The sequence below is a fragment of the Pelodiscus sinensis genome, chromosome 4 (assembly GCF_052426305.1).
Source record: "Pelodiscus sinensis isolate ZL-2025 chromosome 4, ASM5242630v1, whole genome shotgun sequence".
Taxonomy (NCBI): Eukaryota; Metazoa; Chordata; order Testudines; family Trionychidae; genus Pelodiscus; species Pelodiscus sinensis.
The window spans coordinates 55,703,402-55,719,624 of record NC_143055.1 but is presented as its reverse complement, the minus strand read 5'-3'; the positions used below and the strand labels follow the sequence as shown (position 1 = coordinate 55,719,624).

General features: G+C 38.3%; 1 protein-coding gene across 9 annotated transcripts in view; it reads right to left on the bottom strand.

Moving 5' to 3' along the window:
- Positions 1-4,104: 4,104 nt before the first annotated feature.
- The window catches only part of SLC7A2 (solute carrier family 7 member 2), a 109,439-nt gene continuing 97,320 nt past the window's right edge, over positions 4,105-16,223 (bottom strand). For all 9 annotated transcript variants that reach the window (XM_075931173.2, XM_075931174.2, XM_075931179.2 and 6 more), the window contains 4 exons: positions 14,643-14,848; positions 14,301-14,467; positions 13,182-13,290; positions 4,105-10,630 (listed from right to left, as the gene is read on the bottom strand). In XM_075931173.2, the coding sequence (XP_075787288.2) occupies positions 10,446-10,630; positions 13,182-13,290; positions 14,301-14,467; positions 14,643-14,848 (667 nt within the window). In that variant the 3' untranslated portion in view covers positions 4,105-10,445. The remainder of the gene's footprint in view (positions 10,631-13,181; positions 13,291-14,300; positions 14,468-14,642; positions 14,849-16,223) is intronic.

The window sequence follows — 16,223 nt, the reverse complement described above, 5'->3', positions numbered from 1 at the left end:
GTAAGTACATAACATTCTGGCTCCCTGGCAGTGTTAATTGGAATGGGACTCCACCCCAAAGTAAGAGCAGACCTTTGAGCTGGTGCAGCATGTTGTTCCCCATCTGAGAATGGGATTTCAGTTAGCTGGAGAGGTAACAGGTTGGTTTAATTATCACAAGTCTCCAAGTGGATTTAACTGAATGTGATGTGGTAAGTCTGTGATCAGTCCCACCAGTGGGGGGGGGGAGGAGAAGAGAAGGAGAGGGAACAAAGGGGGCAGTTGCTCCAGGGCCTGATGATTCAAAGTGGCCCAGGGCTCCAGCTCCTGCCAGGCAGCACTAAGGGCTGAAAGAGGGCTGATGCTGTGCTCCATGCAGTGCTGAGGGTCTGCTGCCCTTGGCCATGCCCCTTCCAGGAACATGGAGCCAGGTTTCCCCCTCACCTTGTCCTGGGGCCCGTGGAGACTCTCTGCTCTGTTGTCTGTGATAGAGGGATAATGGTAACATGGTCTCATGACTGCCTCGTGTTGTATCCATATTGATCCAATCTATCTTCTTGAAAAATAAAAAACTTTTAGCAAGAACATAACTGCTTATTGTACAACAGAATGCTTATTATTATGCAGTACATGTTAAAATTATGTGCTACACTGGAAGCAATTTATAATATAACATTTGATAACAAGTCACATAACAGACTGAATGGTTTTCAATCACTGTAGGTTGCTCTACTTTACTTATTAAAATATGTGGTTTATTTTTTGTACAAAGACTTCAGCAATCATTTTAGAATGCAAGATAAAGTTGAAACTTATGTACAGTACATGCAAACAATTTTAAGTTTATTTTAAAAAATATAGAACAAATGCATGATTACTGTACTATGAAGCATATATTACAGTGAATAAAACCTTGGCAGTATAATTTCCATCACAAGTTCTATAGCAACTAAGAACACTGATAATATTCTACTGAAAATGTGAAAAACCCAAGCACCATAAAATATTTTAATTCTTACATTTAAAACACATTTTTACGTTCATAAACATTATTTTTAGACTAAAGCATTATACAAATATAAATGTATATATGAGGCTACATCATACTTTTATCTACATTTAAATGCACTGAAGCAAATAAAATACACTTGAAATAATTACTGCAATGTACATATATACAGTGATAGAACAAATTTCCAAAAGATAGAAATACTAGCATTTTTAAAACCGATAAAACACAAAAGTATTTTAAAATGTATTAAACAAATATATTAAATGCTTTCCAATCTGTCAACACTCAGGAAAACAAATCCTCCAAAACAATATTGGGCTATTGGTAACCTTAACTCCTACTCTGCCCAATTTATACTGATTTCAGTGGCAGTTTGCCTGAGACAGGCTGAATGAAAACATTCTAAAGACATCAGAATTTGTCCAGCAGACAATAAAAAGCAGCACATTTGCATACGGTTCAGACTTATGCATGTTTGTGCAAATGTTATTTAAGTTGGTTAGTGTCCGAATACTCCTAGAATCAAATCATAAACTGAGGTCGGGGGAGACATGATTGTAATTTGTTTTGGAAAAGCCAGTTGTAAAAATTAAGAAATGCTCAAAAAGCACATAGCAGAAAAAAATATTAAAGCTAGAGGCAACAAAAACAGAGATAGGTATCCTATGCTGTGTGAATAGCCTGTTGAGGAATAAGGCTCTGATCCTGCACACGTATTAACTTTACACACTGCAAGTAGCCTTATTGACTTCAATGTGTAACATTGCACATTGTAATGTGTACCCTTTTCCAGGATCAGGGCCTAAACCCATTAAAGCTTTTGTAACCAAAAAAGATCTGTAAAAACATATGCGAATGAAATTAATTTAGTATGAAAGGTATCCCAGTGTTGAAGGCATCGAGCTACTTAAATGACATGCAAAGCCTTGTGCTGGCTTAACGCACTGTGGTAGATTTCACCCATTTTCATTAAATCTTGGAATATTCCAGGATACATTGATGCACAATCAAAAAAGGCACTTGATAGAGCCTCATTACTTTAAAAATTAACTCTTCTTCTAGAAAGGCATATATAGGGGATAATTTGAGGTAAAGGGGTCACTAAACATATTAATTAACAATCTAAGACTTTATTAAAACTGTGTGTGTAGTGGCAGACTTATTCATGTTATTTGTAGTTACTGCACAGTACAGATGTGCAATCCCTTTGTTTAATGTAAAGGTTAATTGTCAAAATGTCTAACCTAACCACATTGCCAATACAGTCCTGATTTATTGCCATTAACACTATTAGCAGTTAAAATAAACAAACTGTAACTTACAGTGACGTAGGCATGATAAGTTACATAGAATAAGTCTATTTTGCACTAATGAAGATACTGTATAGCAATAGCTTTCTCCATTTTTAAAAAAACTACCTGTGTCAACAGATTGTTGACAATACTACATCATTTGCAGACATTGAACAAATTACAATAACCATTAATCATAATTTTTAAAGAGCAATGTATAAACTAAATTTTCATCTCATAGGATTAGAGTTTTCAGTTCATTTCTAGAGAAATATAAAGATGCGTGTGCACACATACAAATTCAGTTTTTGTTTTATACATATAATTTCTTACATATTTATCTAAACACCTCTCACCTGTAAGAATGTATATACTTGTTGTGTATTATATGGCTGGATCCTGCAAGGCAAAAGTAAGTTGAGGGCAGCTAGAACCTTGCAGTATTGGGTCTATAGTGGATACCAAACCTAACGCAAATATTTTACTTGATTCTTACAGTGATATTACTTGGCTACCTACTAGCAAAGGCACCATCATTAACTAACAAAGAATTATCTTTGTATATTAGAGATGAGAACTGAGACAATCTGATGATGTTTCTTTAAGTTAAAATTAAGTCAACTTAAAATACTGTAATAAGCTTCAGGGGGTAGCCGAGTTAGTCTGTACAGGAAAAATTAAAAAAAAAAACAACAAATGATCTGGTAGCTCTTTATAGACTAACAAAACATATAGATGGCATCATGAGTTTTCGTGGGCACAGCCCACTTCTTCAGATGTCTCCGGTCATCTGAAGAAGTGGGCTGTGCCCACGAAAGCTCGTGATGCCATCTATATGTTTTGTTAGTCTTTAAAGTGCTACCAGACCATTTTTTGTTTTTTTGTAATTAAAATAATAAGTTATTAATGATTTTTGGTACTGTGCCTGCTACTGAACCTCCTGCCCCCTAGTATCTGCAATCATATTTTACTATTATTAAATGTCTTTATATCTCCCATGTTGTGAGAAATAGCCATGAAAACAAAAGAGGAAACTTGTTTATACACAAAGTAATGTCAAATACACACAATTTTTTTAAAATAAAAAAACTAGTCTTTCAAGATTTATGGAAATTTTAGGTAGAAATAATAAATTACACTTTTCAGTCAGAAGTGTTATTGACAGTGTCCCTTTTAAGGAAAATTCCAGCACAACACAGAAATCACTTTTAATGTTTGTAATTCAGTGTCATGATTAATTATCAAGGACTAAATCCAGCCACACAGACATGGATATTTTCCTCTTTTCCTCCAAACAACCAACTTTGGTTTTCTCTTTTACTCTGTCAAGGTCATTGTAAAGCAATGAAGTAACCAGCCTATGTCCCCTACACAAATTTGGTTGTTCAGAGATGTGCAAGGAGCCACTACAGAGTTGTGCTTTGCTGTGCATAGGGTGTAGATTCCTAGATTTCTACAACTCCACCAATATCCACTTTATATCCACATTTTCCATGTCTGTGGATATGGATGGAGATATCCACAGCTCATTTATGAGGATACAACTTTTGTATCTGTGCAGACATTAATAGATTCCATACACAGATTCTATATATACTTCTTCTCACCCCCATAGGAATACCCTGGTTGTCAGCAGCCTTTAAAAAGCTGCAATTGAAGGAGGCAGGATTTCCTTCAACAAATTGCTGTTTGACTATCCTTTTACAGTTCTATTTTAAACAGGAAGCTGGTGCCTTGACAGTTCAGTCATGCTGAGTAGAACACAGGCATCAGCGTCTCTGTTTAAATAACTGGAATTCAGGTTTTTTCATGTTTTGTTAAAAAAAAAAATGAACAAATAGTTGGATAAATGCTGTAAAAAGTTAGTCCTAGCTTCCTTCCTAAAGCTTTGAAAGTCTTGGATTTCTAATAATTTCAAATGGTGAATATGATATTTCTGTCCTACTCTGCATCAAAATAGACCATTGCTGGAAAGTATAATTGAAATATTAGACTTGAGACAGACATCTTTTTGCATTCATTTAACAAGATACTGAAATTGTGATCAGTATTTCTAAATGAAAATTCCTGTGTTTTAATAAGCCCCTGGAGTTTTTCTTTAATTGCATTTTGAATGATGAGCGACAGGCCCATTCAACTACATCTAAAATCTATTCTCTATGGTATATGGTCTTAAAAGTCTGAAGGAAGCACTTACATTAAAAAAAAAAAATTAAACCCTCTCTGGTGGTCACTGTCTGTTCATGACACACAATTAAATGCAATTCCCAGCATTTCAGGGATTAAGGCAAACATAATACACACTATAATGATGGCTCTTCATTCACCATACAATAAGAGTTAAATTAAATTAGTGGGCATTAAAAAATATCTCGAAGTATTAATTCATAAACTGAAAATACTATAAAATTTTCCAAAATATATTATTAGTTACACATTATGTAGAAACAAATATAAACAGAAAATGTCAAGTTTTCCTCTACACAGATAATATTTTTAATCTGTTTAGTAGTAACATCCTCAAAGCTGATACAAAGAAATTTCCATTGGTGCCAAAAATCTAATAGCTTCTTCCTTTATACAGGTTGAACCTCTCAAGATCAGCACCCTTTGGACCTGACTAGTGCTGAAGCAGAGAATTTGCCAAACCACGGGAGGTCAATATTGTCTAGTAGTATTACCAACATTTTCACTGCTTACTAGGGCTTTTATTAGATAGCTTGGGGTAAATTAGAGCTAAATAACAGCACAGAACACTAAGAGCTAGGACTGGTGGCTATAAACAAACTTTATAGAATTGTGGGAAACTTGGCCACATCCATGATAAGTGGACATCTGGGTAACTAAAATCATGCCGGACCATGGGATGTTGTCAGACCAGAGGGTGCCAGACTAGAAAAGTTCAACCTGAATCTAAATATTTTGCTTAAATTTAATAGGCAAAGCAGTTAATCAACATAGATTCATTCAGTTGAAGATAACAGAGTTGTACCATCTATGCACACAAACTTTTGTTAGGTCAGCACCGGATTTATGCACAAGCTAATTAAGATACATTTTAGGGCCTCAGATTATGAGGGGACTCTAAAAACAAAACAAAAATAACTCATTTTTAGTTGCATCCTTGCCTACATATATGCAAATAAAAACATTTTATTATTTCTATTTTCATTGTCCATTTTGTTAGAATAATACACATTTTTTGTTAATGTTATTGGGCCTTTTCAGCTTGATATAGTTTAGTGCCTCAGCATGTCTTAATCCAGCCCTGGTGGAGTTGTTTGCTTTTCATCAACTTTCCTTATACCCTAGCCCTCTTCCTTCCGTGCCACCCAAAATCATATTGCTAATCAACTTGGGATAGGTTTGTCCCCAACACCAAGACCACCACCACTCCTGACTGGTGATACATAAAGGTGAGTATTTATCCGTAGGATAATAATAGCTAAAATCAGAGGATTTAAAACAAAACAAAATTAAGTATTTTGTTCACACAATGCATAGCCAATCTGTGGAATTCCTTGCCAGAGGATGTTGTGAAGGGCCAAGATTATAACAGGGTTTAAAAAAAAAAGATCTAGATAAGTTCATGGAGGATAGGCCATTAATGACTATTGGTCAGGATGGGCAAGGACAGTGTCACTAGCCTCTTTTTGCCAGAAGCTGTGAATGAGTGACAGGCAATGAAGCACTTGATGATTGTTTGTGCTGTCCAATTATTTGTGCTGTGCAACGACAAAGTCATTGCAGAGAAACTAAACAAATTCTTTGCTTCAGTTTCATGGCAGAGGATGTTAGGAAGATTCCCAAACCTGAGCCATTCTCTTTAGGTGACAAATTTGAGGATTTGTCCCAGATTGAAGTGTCATTAGAGGAGGATTTGGAACAAATTGATAAACTTAACAGGAACAAGTCACCGGGACCAGATGGCATTCACCCAAAAGTTCTGAAAGAACTCAAATGTGAAATTGACAGTGATCTGTAACCTACCCTTTAAATCAGCTTCTGTACCTAATGACTGGAAGATAGCTAATGTGACACTAATATTTAAAAAGGTGATCCTGGTTATTACTAACGTCAGTAACGGGAAAATTAGTGGAAACTATAATGATGAATAAAATTATCAGACACATAGATGAGCATAATTTGTTGGGGGAAGCCAATATGGTTTCTATAAAGTGAAATCATGCCTTACTAATCTACTAGAGTTCTGTGGATATAGTATACTTAGATTTCCAGAAAGTCTTTAAAAAGGTCCCTCAACAAAGGCTCTTAAGTAAAGTCAGTTGTCATGGGATAAGAGGGAAGGTCTGTCATGGATTGATAACTGGTTAAAAGATAGGAATATATAGTAAGTTTTCAGAAAGGAGCGGTAACTAGTGGGGTCAGTCCTGGTACCAATCCTATTCAATTTATGTATCAATGATCTAGAGAAAGTAGTAAACAGCAAGATGGCAAAATTTACAGATGACACTAAACTGCTCAAGATAGTTAAGACCAAAGCAGACTGTGAAGAGCTTCACAAAGATCTCACCAATTAGGAATCTGGACAGCAAAATGGCAAATGAAATTGAATGTTGATAAATGTAAAGTAATGTACATTGGAAAACATAATCCCAGCTACACATACAATATGATGGGGACTAATTTGGCTACAACTACTCAAGATAAAGATCTTGGAGTCATTGTGGAGAGTTCTCTGAAAACATCCACCCAGTGTTCAGCGGCAGTCAAACAAAATGTTAGGAATAATTTTAAAATGCACAGAGAATAAAACTGAGAATATCTTATTGCCTCTATATAAAACCATGGTACACTAACATCTTGAATACTGCATACAGATGTGGTTGCCTCATCTCAAAAAAGATATATTGGCATTGGAAAAGGTTCAGAAAACGGCAACAAAAATGATTATGGGTTTAGAACGGGTCCCATATGAAGAGAGATTAAAAAGACTTGGACTTTTCACCTTAGAAAAGAGGAGACTAAGGGAGGATATGATAGAAGTCTATAAAATCATGACCTGTGTGAGCAAAGTGATTAAGGAAAAGTTATTTACTTGTTCCCATAATATAAGAACTCGGGGTCACCAAATGAAATTAATAGGTAGCGGGTTTAAAACACACAAAAGGAAGTTTTTCTTCACTCAGTTCGCAGTCAACCTGTGGAACTCCTTGCCAGAGGATGTTGTGAAGACTAGAACTTTAACAGGGTTCAAAAAGAGCTAGATAGATTCATGGAGGTTAGGTCCATCAATGGCTATTAGCCAGGATGGGTAGGAATGGTGTCCTTAGCCTCTGCCTGGAAATGGATGACAGGAGTGGAATCGCATAATTACCTGTTGTGTTTACTACCTCTGGGGCATCTGACATTGGCCACTGTTGACAGATAGGATACTGGACTAGATGGACCTTTGGTCTAATCCAGTATGGCCATTCTTATGTTCATTTCCTCTGGGGAACCTGGCACGGGCCACTGCTGGGAGACAGGATATGGAACTAGATGAAACTTTAGTCTGACCCAGTATGGCCATTCTCATGATTTATCCACAGTGTCAGTAAGAGGAAGGTATTGCTCCTTTTCACATGCTTCTCTCACAGAGATACAGGTAGCTAACAGGGCTCTGGCCTTCCAGGAATTGCTTTCTGGAAATGTCACTGGGGCACAGTAGGTAACCAAGTACCTTCCATTCAAAGAAAAAAGGGAGTGTTCTTTCCAGTGTGTCACCTCTCGTTAATGCCCAGTAGGGGCCACTGGCGCAACAGCACAAATTTACCCATCCTTCAATTGCAGGTGCTGCAAGATGTCCACAATTCAATTCAAAATGAAGAGTATAGGAAAAAGTTGAACATTAAGAATCCATTCTCCTGTATGGTATGAATACATTTCTGGTTCTGTGCCAAGAAACTTTTATATTTTTGTGTTGACAGAGGATTGTGCACATTAGCTGCTGCTTACATTGGAATGTACTTTTATATCTAAAAAGTAGCAAGAATCCAATGCTGCTGATAGAGATAATGGCTTTATACCTTCTCTATGAAAGTCTAGATCTTGTAGAAGTATAAAGTATTGATGCTTAGTATTGGACAACATAAATCTTTGAAGATAGCTGTCAAAATTGTGTTCACTGGGTCTTGTCTTCTAGTTAGAGCCGTGCAAATCCATGGATATCCACTTCATATCCATGGATTTCTTCATCCTTGGGTATGGATGCCACTCTCCTCAGCTCATTTTTGCAGTTTCGGATGCAGATAGAAATTTTGGATCTGCACAAGGCTCTACTTATAGTGAACAAAGGAGAAAGCTACCAGCACAATGTGCTTCAGCAATATTGTCCTTTAGATTGTAGGATTGTCTATTTCCTTTAGTCAGTGGAAGCATTCTGAATGTCTTTTGCTTATTATTGGGAACTTATTTTTAATCAATAGCAGACATTTTGGGCAAAATAGCTCCACATCCTAATTCACAGTGATACTTCTCAACTATATAAGCCTAAACCAACTAAAATATTTAAATGATTGTGTACTTTTGAGGTACACAAAGGTAACAACCCTTTGCTTTTATATTGAAAAGAATACCATCAAAATATCTTTTAAACCCTGTCATCCCTGAAGATACAGTGTCAGGGCTGAAAATACATTTAGTTAAACAAAAGCTTTGCCTCCCTATATGCCCACCTTCTGTGCAAGGAATTCTAGTACCATAGTAATTTGTTTCTTATCAAGAAACAATGTATGAGATAGAAACTCCCTCCATCCCTAAGATGTATATGATAGAAGAGGAGGAAAAGGGAGTTTAGCTGAAGAAAGCGTTAGCAGTGCTATACATTGAGTACTAATAATTACATATATTCCTACTGAATTCAATAGTGCCAGGATTTCACCCTATTAAGTACTACTATGCCCCAGTTGATTTACTGGCAAATAACAACAGGTCTGCTTTTGAATTTTCCTTTAACACCTACAGTAACTTTGAAAGGGAAAAAAAATCAGATGTGACTTTCTATGAAACAAAATAATATTCTGGAATACTGTTCCTACAGTGTATCATTGCTCAAACATTTTCATAGACTGAATTATGCATATCTACTTAATAGTAAGGATAATTGAACATCTCCTTGCTACTTTGATATAGCTATATTGTACTCTACTTGTCTAATTTGTGCTATTTACCTTCTGTAAACATATTTTGCAGAATATTCTGTAAACCAGTGTTTTTCAACCTTTTTTCCATTTGCAAACCCCTAAAAATTTGGAATGGAGGTGTGGACCCCTTTAGAAATTCAACATGTGGTGTGCAGACACCTACCATAGAAGTTCTATACTGAATACTGTCTGAACAAAATTCAGGTATAAGTGTTGCACATGCTCGGCACAGCATTTGCTGCACTTTGAGCTTCTATGATAATGACAACACTTCCAGGTTTTGACCTGTAGGTCGGTATAATCACATGCTTTTGATTAATCTGAAAAATGGAATGCCTTCGCTGAGATCTAAAACTTATATTCATAGTCACCTTTCACGAACCCTTTTGACATTGTCTGCAGATCCACAAGGTTGAAAATCACTGCTGTAGGCCTACTCCCAATTTATCTCCTGTTAGTTCCCTGTAAAGATATAAGAATGCATTCATATTTTAATGATCAAAGAGTAAGGTCACTTTTTGTTATTCATTATACCATCTCAGATAATGACAACGTATTTTAACAAACAGGGATAAGAAGACTGTATGAAAAGCACTTGCTTTCCTCATACAATATAAAATGTCCCTCTTTTTTAGGCAGTTGTTAAATTATTAATACTTTGTGATTACTGATTAATTGAATATAATCGTACAAACAAAACACTCCTAAATTTTAATATAGCAAAAGGTATAGTTATCTATTTGGAAACATGTCCGTGCCCTCATCTTCTTTTATGTTCCTACCAGGAATATCAATCTATCACTGAAGAAAGTCTTTGTGTTACCGGATCTGAAGTATTCAACAGGGATTAGCAGCTAGTCCAACACGTCAGTCACACTTTGTAGTAGAGACTTTCAAGATGCATGAATATAAATTATTATTAATCTGCTGGCAGCTACCTTTAGACTATTTCATTCAGCAACTACATTCGATCATAGTTTACTAAAGAAACATGCATGTTAAGGTTGCTTGAAGACATTAACATTCACTTGTCCTTTCATGTGTAATAAACTGAGCATTTTCATTTGCATGTTCATCTGCTTCTTCCACAGGGATCTTTTCCTGCATTCCACTGTTTTCTGAGTAAGTATCGTCATCTTCCTCATCTCTAGGATGACCTTCAAGACTGTGTCTGATACCATATGCAAAGTAAATAATAAAGCCTTCCAAAACAAAAACAAAAAATATTTAGTAGTTTTCTCAAGCAAATAGTTCATTAAAACAGTGATTTCCAGCCCCCCAGACACCTAAACCCATATATTTGAACAGCTCCCAGCCTCTGCTATGCAAATTACAGCTGGTACCTCAGGCCTTTGTACCCGTTAATGTAGCTCTTCCCTACATTAAAGACAAGTGGCAGTGCTGGACCCTGGTTATTTGAGTATACTCCTATCTGTGATGTTAATGGTAAGTGCTGCCTGTAATTCATGCCTGCAATACAAGTTTGGAGCACCATAATTGATTTTGCAATATATCTTTCTATAATTTTAAATGTTCTACAGTTCAGAGGAGAATGATAGAGTAACAGGAAATAGATACAGTTGGTGCAAATATTCCTCTCTCTACAATTTTGATTATAATTATTAGAAAAATATTGATACGGATTTTACATCTTTTTTCTCCCCAAGTTTTCTGGCCTAGCCTACAGAGTCTGTACCAATTTAAGTAAATTGATTTAGAAGCTGAGCTAGTTAAATCAGTGCAACCTCCTTGTGTGAATACTCTTAGGATACATCTAAACTACATCCCTTTTTCCGATAAAGGGAAGTAAATTAGATGTATTGAAATTGTAAATAAAGCTGGGATTTGAATTTCCTGCACTTCATTTGTATAATGGTGGCCGCGGCTTTTTTTCGAAAAGCCGCTTTTCAAAAAGCGGTCAAGATGGGGATCATTTGACAGAAATGCCCTGTTTCGATAGATCCTGTAACCCTCAAAAATGAGGCTCTTTCGAAAGGGGGCATTTCTGTCGAACGATCCCCTCTTGACCGTGGGGTTGTTTTTTTTTTAAAGCAGCTTTTTGAAAAAAGCCATGGCCACCATTATGTAAATGAAGCGCAGGAAATTCAAATCCTGGCTTCATTTACAATTTTGATATGTCTAATTTACATCCCTTTATTGAAAAAGGGATGTAGTTTAGATGTACCCTTAAATGCACCAACTTAAGCTACATCAGTGTAAGACAATTTCCTAAATCAATTAAAAAAACCTGCCTTCATTTAAACAATTTGCACGATGGGCAGCTGGGAACCCAGAACTTGCCTTATTGCCCAAGATCCCACTCCTCCTCTTCTGCTCCCCCTTCTTTCTCCCGTCATACCCCTCCTTCCACACAGGAGCACAGAGCACCTCCATCCTGGCCCACAGCCCAAGCAAGGCCTGAGCCCCAGCGCACTGGACAGTGCAACCTCAGCATCCCCAACCCCAATGCTCCTGGTGGTGTGGCCGTAGGCACTGACTCTGAGTGTTCCAGGGCTCGAGTACCTACAGGGAATACTTAGTAGATGCTGTGCACCCACCAGTAGCCAACTTCCCCCGTCTAGCCCCTTCCCCCAGCACCTCTTGTTCACTAGCAGCCTTGCTGATCAACTCCTCCCCATGCCTCCCTCCTACTGCTGTGAGACAGCTGTTTCACGGCATTCAGGATGATCCAGGAGGAGTTGAGTGCACGCACATGCGCACACCTATCTAGAAGGGAAGTCAGAGTCTATGGCCACAGCACCCCTAGCACTGGGGCTCCAGGCAGCCAGCCCAAGAGCACCAGGGGATGTGGTCTGAGTGCCAGGTGGGCAGCATACCCACAGCACCGGCTGCCCCGAGTCCCTTTGTGGGAGGCAAAATGGCTATCCCCAACCAGGGAAGGCCAACCAGGGCAGAGTGCTGGGAACAGCAGGAGGGGGCCTGGTCTGGGGGTGAATCATGGGCAGGTCTATGGTAGGCTGTTTGGGGAGGCTCAGCCTGCACCTGCCTACGATACCTGCTACCCATGGTTTACACCCATTTGCATGATTTGCATTAACTAACTCTATTTCAAAATCAGTGTGGTCAAAATCAGTGCAGTTGGTATGTATGTGTAAGCAAAGCCTACATATTCATTCTTTGCCATACTCTCGCTGAATGCCAGCTAACCTTCAGCATCATTTTGTCACAACCATGACTTGTAGTTTTCATTTTTGTAATTACCATATGGTGACCAGATAGTAGGTGTGAAAATTGGGGTGGGACTGAGGGGCAAAAGGTGACTAAAAAAGACAAAGTCCAGAATATCAGGACTGTTCCTATAAAGTCAGAACATCTGTTTACCCTAAACAAATCCTGAGAACATGTTAAATATTCATGGTTTGGCTTTTGAGTTGAATGTACTGCATCCTAAATAGAGTAGACAGGCAGAAAAGATTTACCAAACTGAATTTTAATGCTTTACAGGCCTACACATACATCACCAGTATTTGGAAGAAAGCAGTAAGCTAATTGAAATTACTCCTGTAGCTTTTATGATTCCTGTTAACTCACAGCTGCATGTGCAGTTTTATCAACAAATTAATACATCTTCTGAGGTATGTTCTTGTTTTTATTAGTAATATCATGGTACATTTATTGAAAAAAAGGTTTTTATTTGAATTGTTAAAAGAAGATGCTTAAATTATTCCTGGGAAGAGCCACGTGACAAGACCCATGAATGCTTAATGTAAGCACTTGTAATATAGTACCTACCTAAAGCCATCCAGAAGCTAAATCTGATCCAAGTGTCTCCGCTTAACTGTACCATCAAGTAAATATTCACCAAGATACTGAATGATGGCAAAAATGGCAAGAATGGAACCTAAGGGGAAATGAGTTATAAGATAGTAATGTTTTTCAAACATTTCCACACACCAACTGGCATAAATAAAAGGATTGATAGAGCCACTCACTGGTGAGAATAAGACAAATTTTTTCCTGTTTAGGGTAGGGTTTACCACTAAATTCTGCAAAACTTATGCTTTCATTTAAAAAATAAGTTTTGGTCCCTAAGGCTGCAAAGAAAACCTTGTCAACTTGTACTGACCCTATAGCAATGTAGTGCTGAATTCCTGAATTAATCCAGGTGGGCAGCCTGAAATAATACTTACGTTATTGAATTAAATGTATATTCATCATCTCAGTATAAATAATTAAAGGCATACCTAAATTATATCCCCGTCCTTCTCAATTGCCCAACCAAACATCTCCCCTACCTCAGCACATCACTCAGTTCATCTCCACTTTCCTAACTGCCCATTTTTAAGAAAGCATTGTAATGTATGTGGAAAACTTAGTCATGCTCCAAGGAATCATGTCACATAACCCAAGTAACTGGGTTTTGTGTTAAGCAGCTCCTCCAGGCCTGGAGGAAAGAACTCTTCCCTCCAAATTACAGTTTCTGTAGGAATGAAGCACCTCTGGAACTGCTATCCCAACCTCAGGGCTGAAATGGCTCTGTGCTACTTGCCCCTGCTCCTCCAATAGGTTAGGGAATAGCTGATGGATCTGGGTACTAGGCAATTGACTGGCTAATACCACCAATGTGCGGTATATGCTGCACTGCGGTGTGAAAGGGGTATAATGGTCTCTGTGTAAGGCCGTTTCATCCAGAAATTAAACGCAAGTGGATCTGAGATGGTGTAGGCAATGGGGTGGTAAAAATGCCTATGACCTGTTTACATTAGCACTTGCACTGTCACAATCACCAGTGGAGGTACAATAGTGGAATGGTCAGACAGTCTGAAAATGCAAGCACAGACCTTGCCACATGCACAAGCAGTTTTATTAAAACGAATGTAAAGTCTGCATTATTTATGTTATGTTACTTACCATAAAGGCCACTTTCTGCTGGCTCTGGGGCTGCCTCCATATGGTGAGAACTATGACTATGAAGAGTACTACCAATACAGCAAGAAGGCCAATGCTCCAAGGCTCCATATTAGCAATAAAATGAATCCCATATGTGGTCAGAACACTCAACCCACACACCAGAAAGGCTGTGTGAAAAAGGAAATAAACATTGGAAGGAAGTTGAATATTTCAAACCTGTTTAAATAAACATTCAATTTAATCTCATTGTTAGTAAAGATCAGCTCTGAGACACGATCAGATATTAAAATAAAAAAGTCTTTATTTTGTCTTATTTTTAACTGAAGGGAAATAAACACTTACCTAATAGACCCACCAGAAAACTAACAGTAGTAGCAGACTGCTCTGTAGGCAAGCTGGATGGATTCATTAGTGTCTGAAGACTGAAGCGCTGCCCTTGAAGCATACTAATTTGAGATTCAGTCATTGTAGTTTCCCTTTCTGATCCTGTCAGAGCCTCTTTCTCTGGAGAATATTTTGGTTGCTCATAGGCTAAATTGGGTTGGTACCTATCCATAAATAAATAGACATATACAAGACTGTAACACGTAAGAAGTTGTGTTTGTGGTAGGGGCTGAAGAAGGATGGCTAAAAATACCACAGCAGACTCCAATTACTCCATTCTACACTAGCAGCCACAATAAAATATATCTGATCTTACGAAATTTGTGTGGCATCCCTTCTATCTTTTATTTCTAGGTAGTCTATTTAATGTCCAAATTCTCTGCAAAGGCGCCTGTCTTCCAACCTGCCTGTTGGGTGCTACCACGCATAAAATAATAAAGATTACATTCTGGTAACCTGGTTTCCCAGAGCCTGGACTTTCACAATTTGAATGGAACAAGAGAAACACACACAAACTGTATGCAGTAGAAAACTCTTAACCTGGGGGTTGCAGACAGTTGTTGTGGGGGAGTGGAGTTGTAATCACCCTTCCCTTTCCATTTTGGTAACTGGGAGGATAATCTTGAAGGAGTCATAGAATGGAAAAGGTTGAGAATCACAGGTGCAAAGTCTGTAGATGCTCCAGGGCTGGAGTAACTCAGGAAAAAATAGAACTTTCTCAGCATCCACTGACAGCCAAGCTCCCCCTATCCCCTCAGTGCCTCTCACCATGGGTGGCCTTGCTGTTCAATTCCTCCCCCTCCCAGTGCTTTCCTCCCGCGGTGAACATCTGTTTTGTGGTGTTCAGGATGCTCCGGGTAGGAGGGGGAGGATCAAGGATGGGGCAGGCTCAAGGGAGAAGGTGGGTTGGGGGCAAGGCTTGTGGGAAGAGGTTGAACTGGGGAGAATGAGGCAGTATCATAGAATAGAATACTAGAGCTGGAAGGGACCTTGAGAGGTCATTGAGTCCAGTCCCCTGCCCTCATTGTAGGACCAAGCAGTGTCTAGACCATCCCTGATAGATGTCTGTCTAACCTGCTCTTAAATATCTCTAGAGATGGAAATTCCACAACCTCCCTAGGCAACTTATTCCAGTGTTAACCACCCTGACAGTTAGGAACTTTTTCCTAATGTCCAACCTAAACCTCCTTTGCTGCAGTTTAAGCCCAGTGCTTCTTGTCCTATCACCAGAGGCCAAGGAGAACAATTTTTCTCCCTCCTTGTGACACCCTTTTAGAGACCTGAAAACCGCTATCATGTCCACTCTCAGGGTACGTCTACACTACAGCGCTAGTTCGAACTAACTTAGTTCGAATTACTTAATTCGAACTAAGCTAATTCGAACTAACGCGTCTAGAACTAAAAACTAGTTCGAATTAGCATTTTGCTAATTCGAACTAGCAAGTCCACATTGAGTGGACTCTGAACAGGGCTTAAGGATGGCCGGAAGCAGTGCCGGCAGGGCATAAAAGGAGGACTTAGAGCATGGAGATGCTGTCT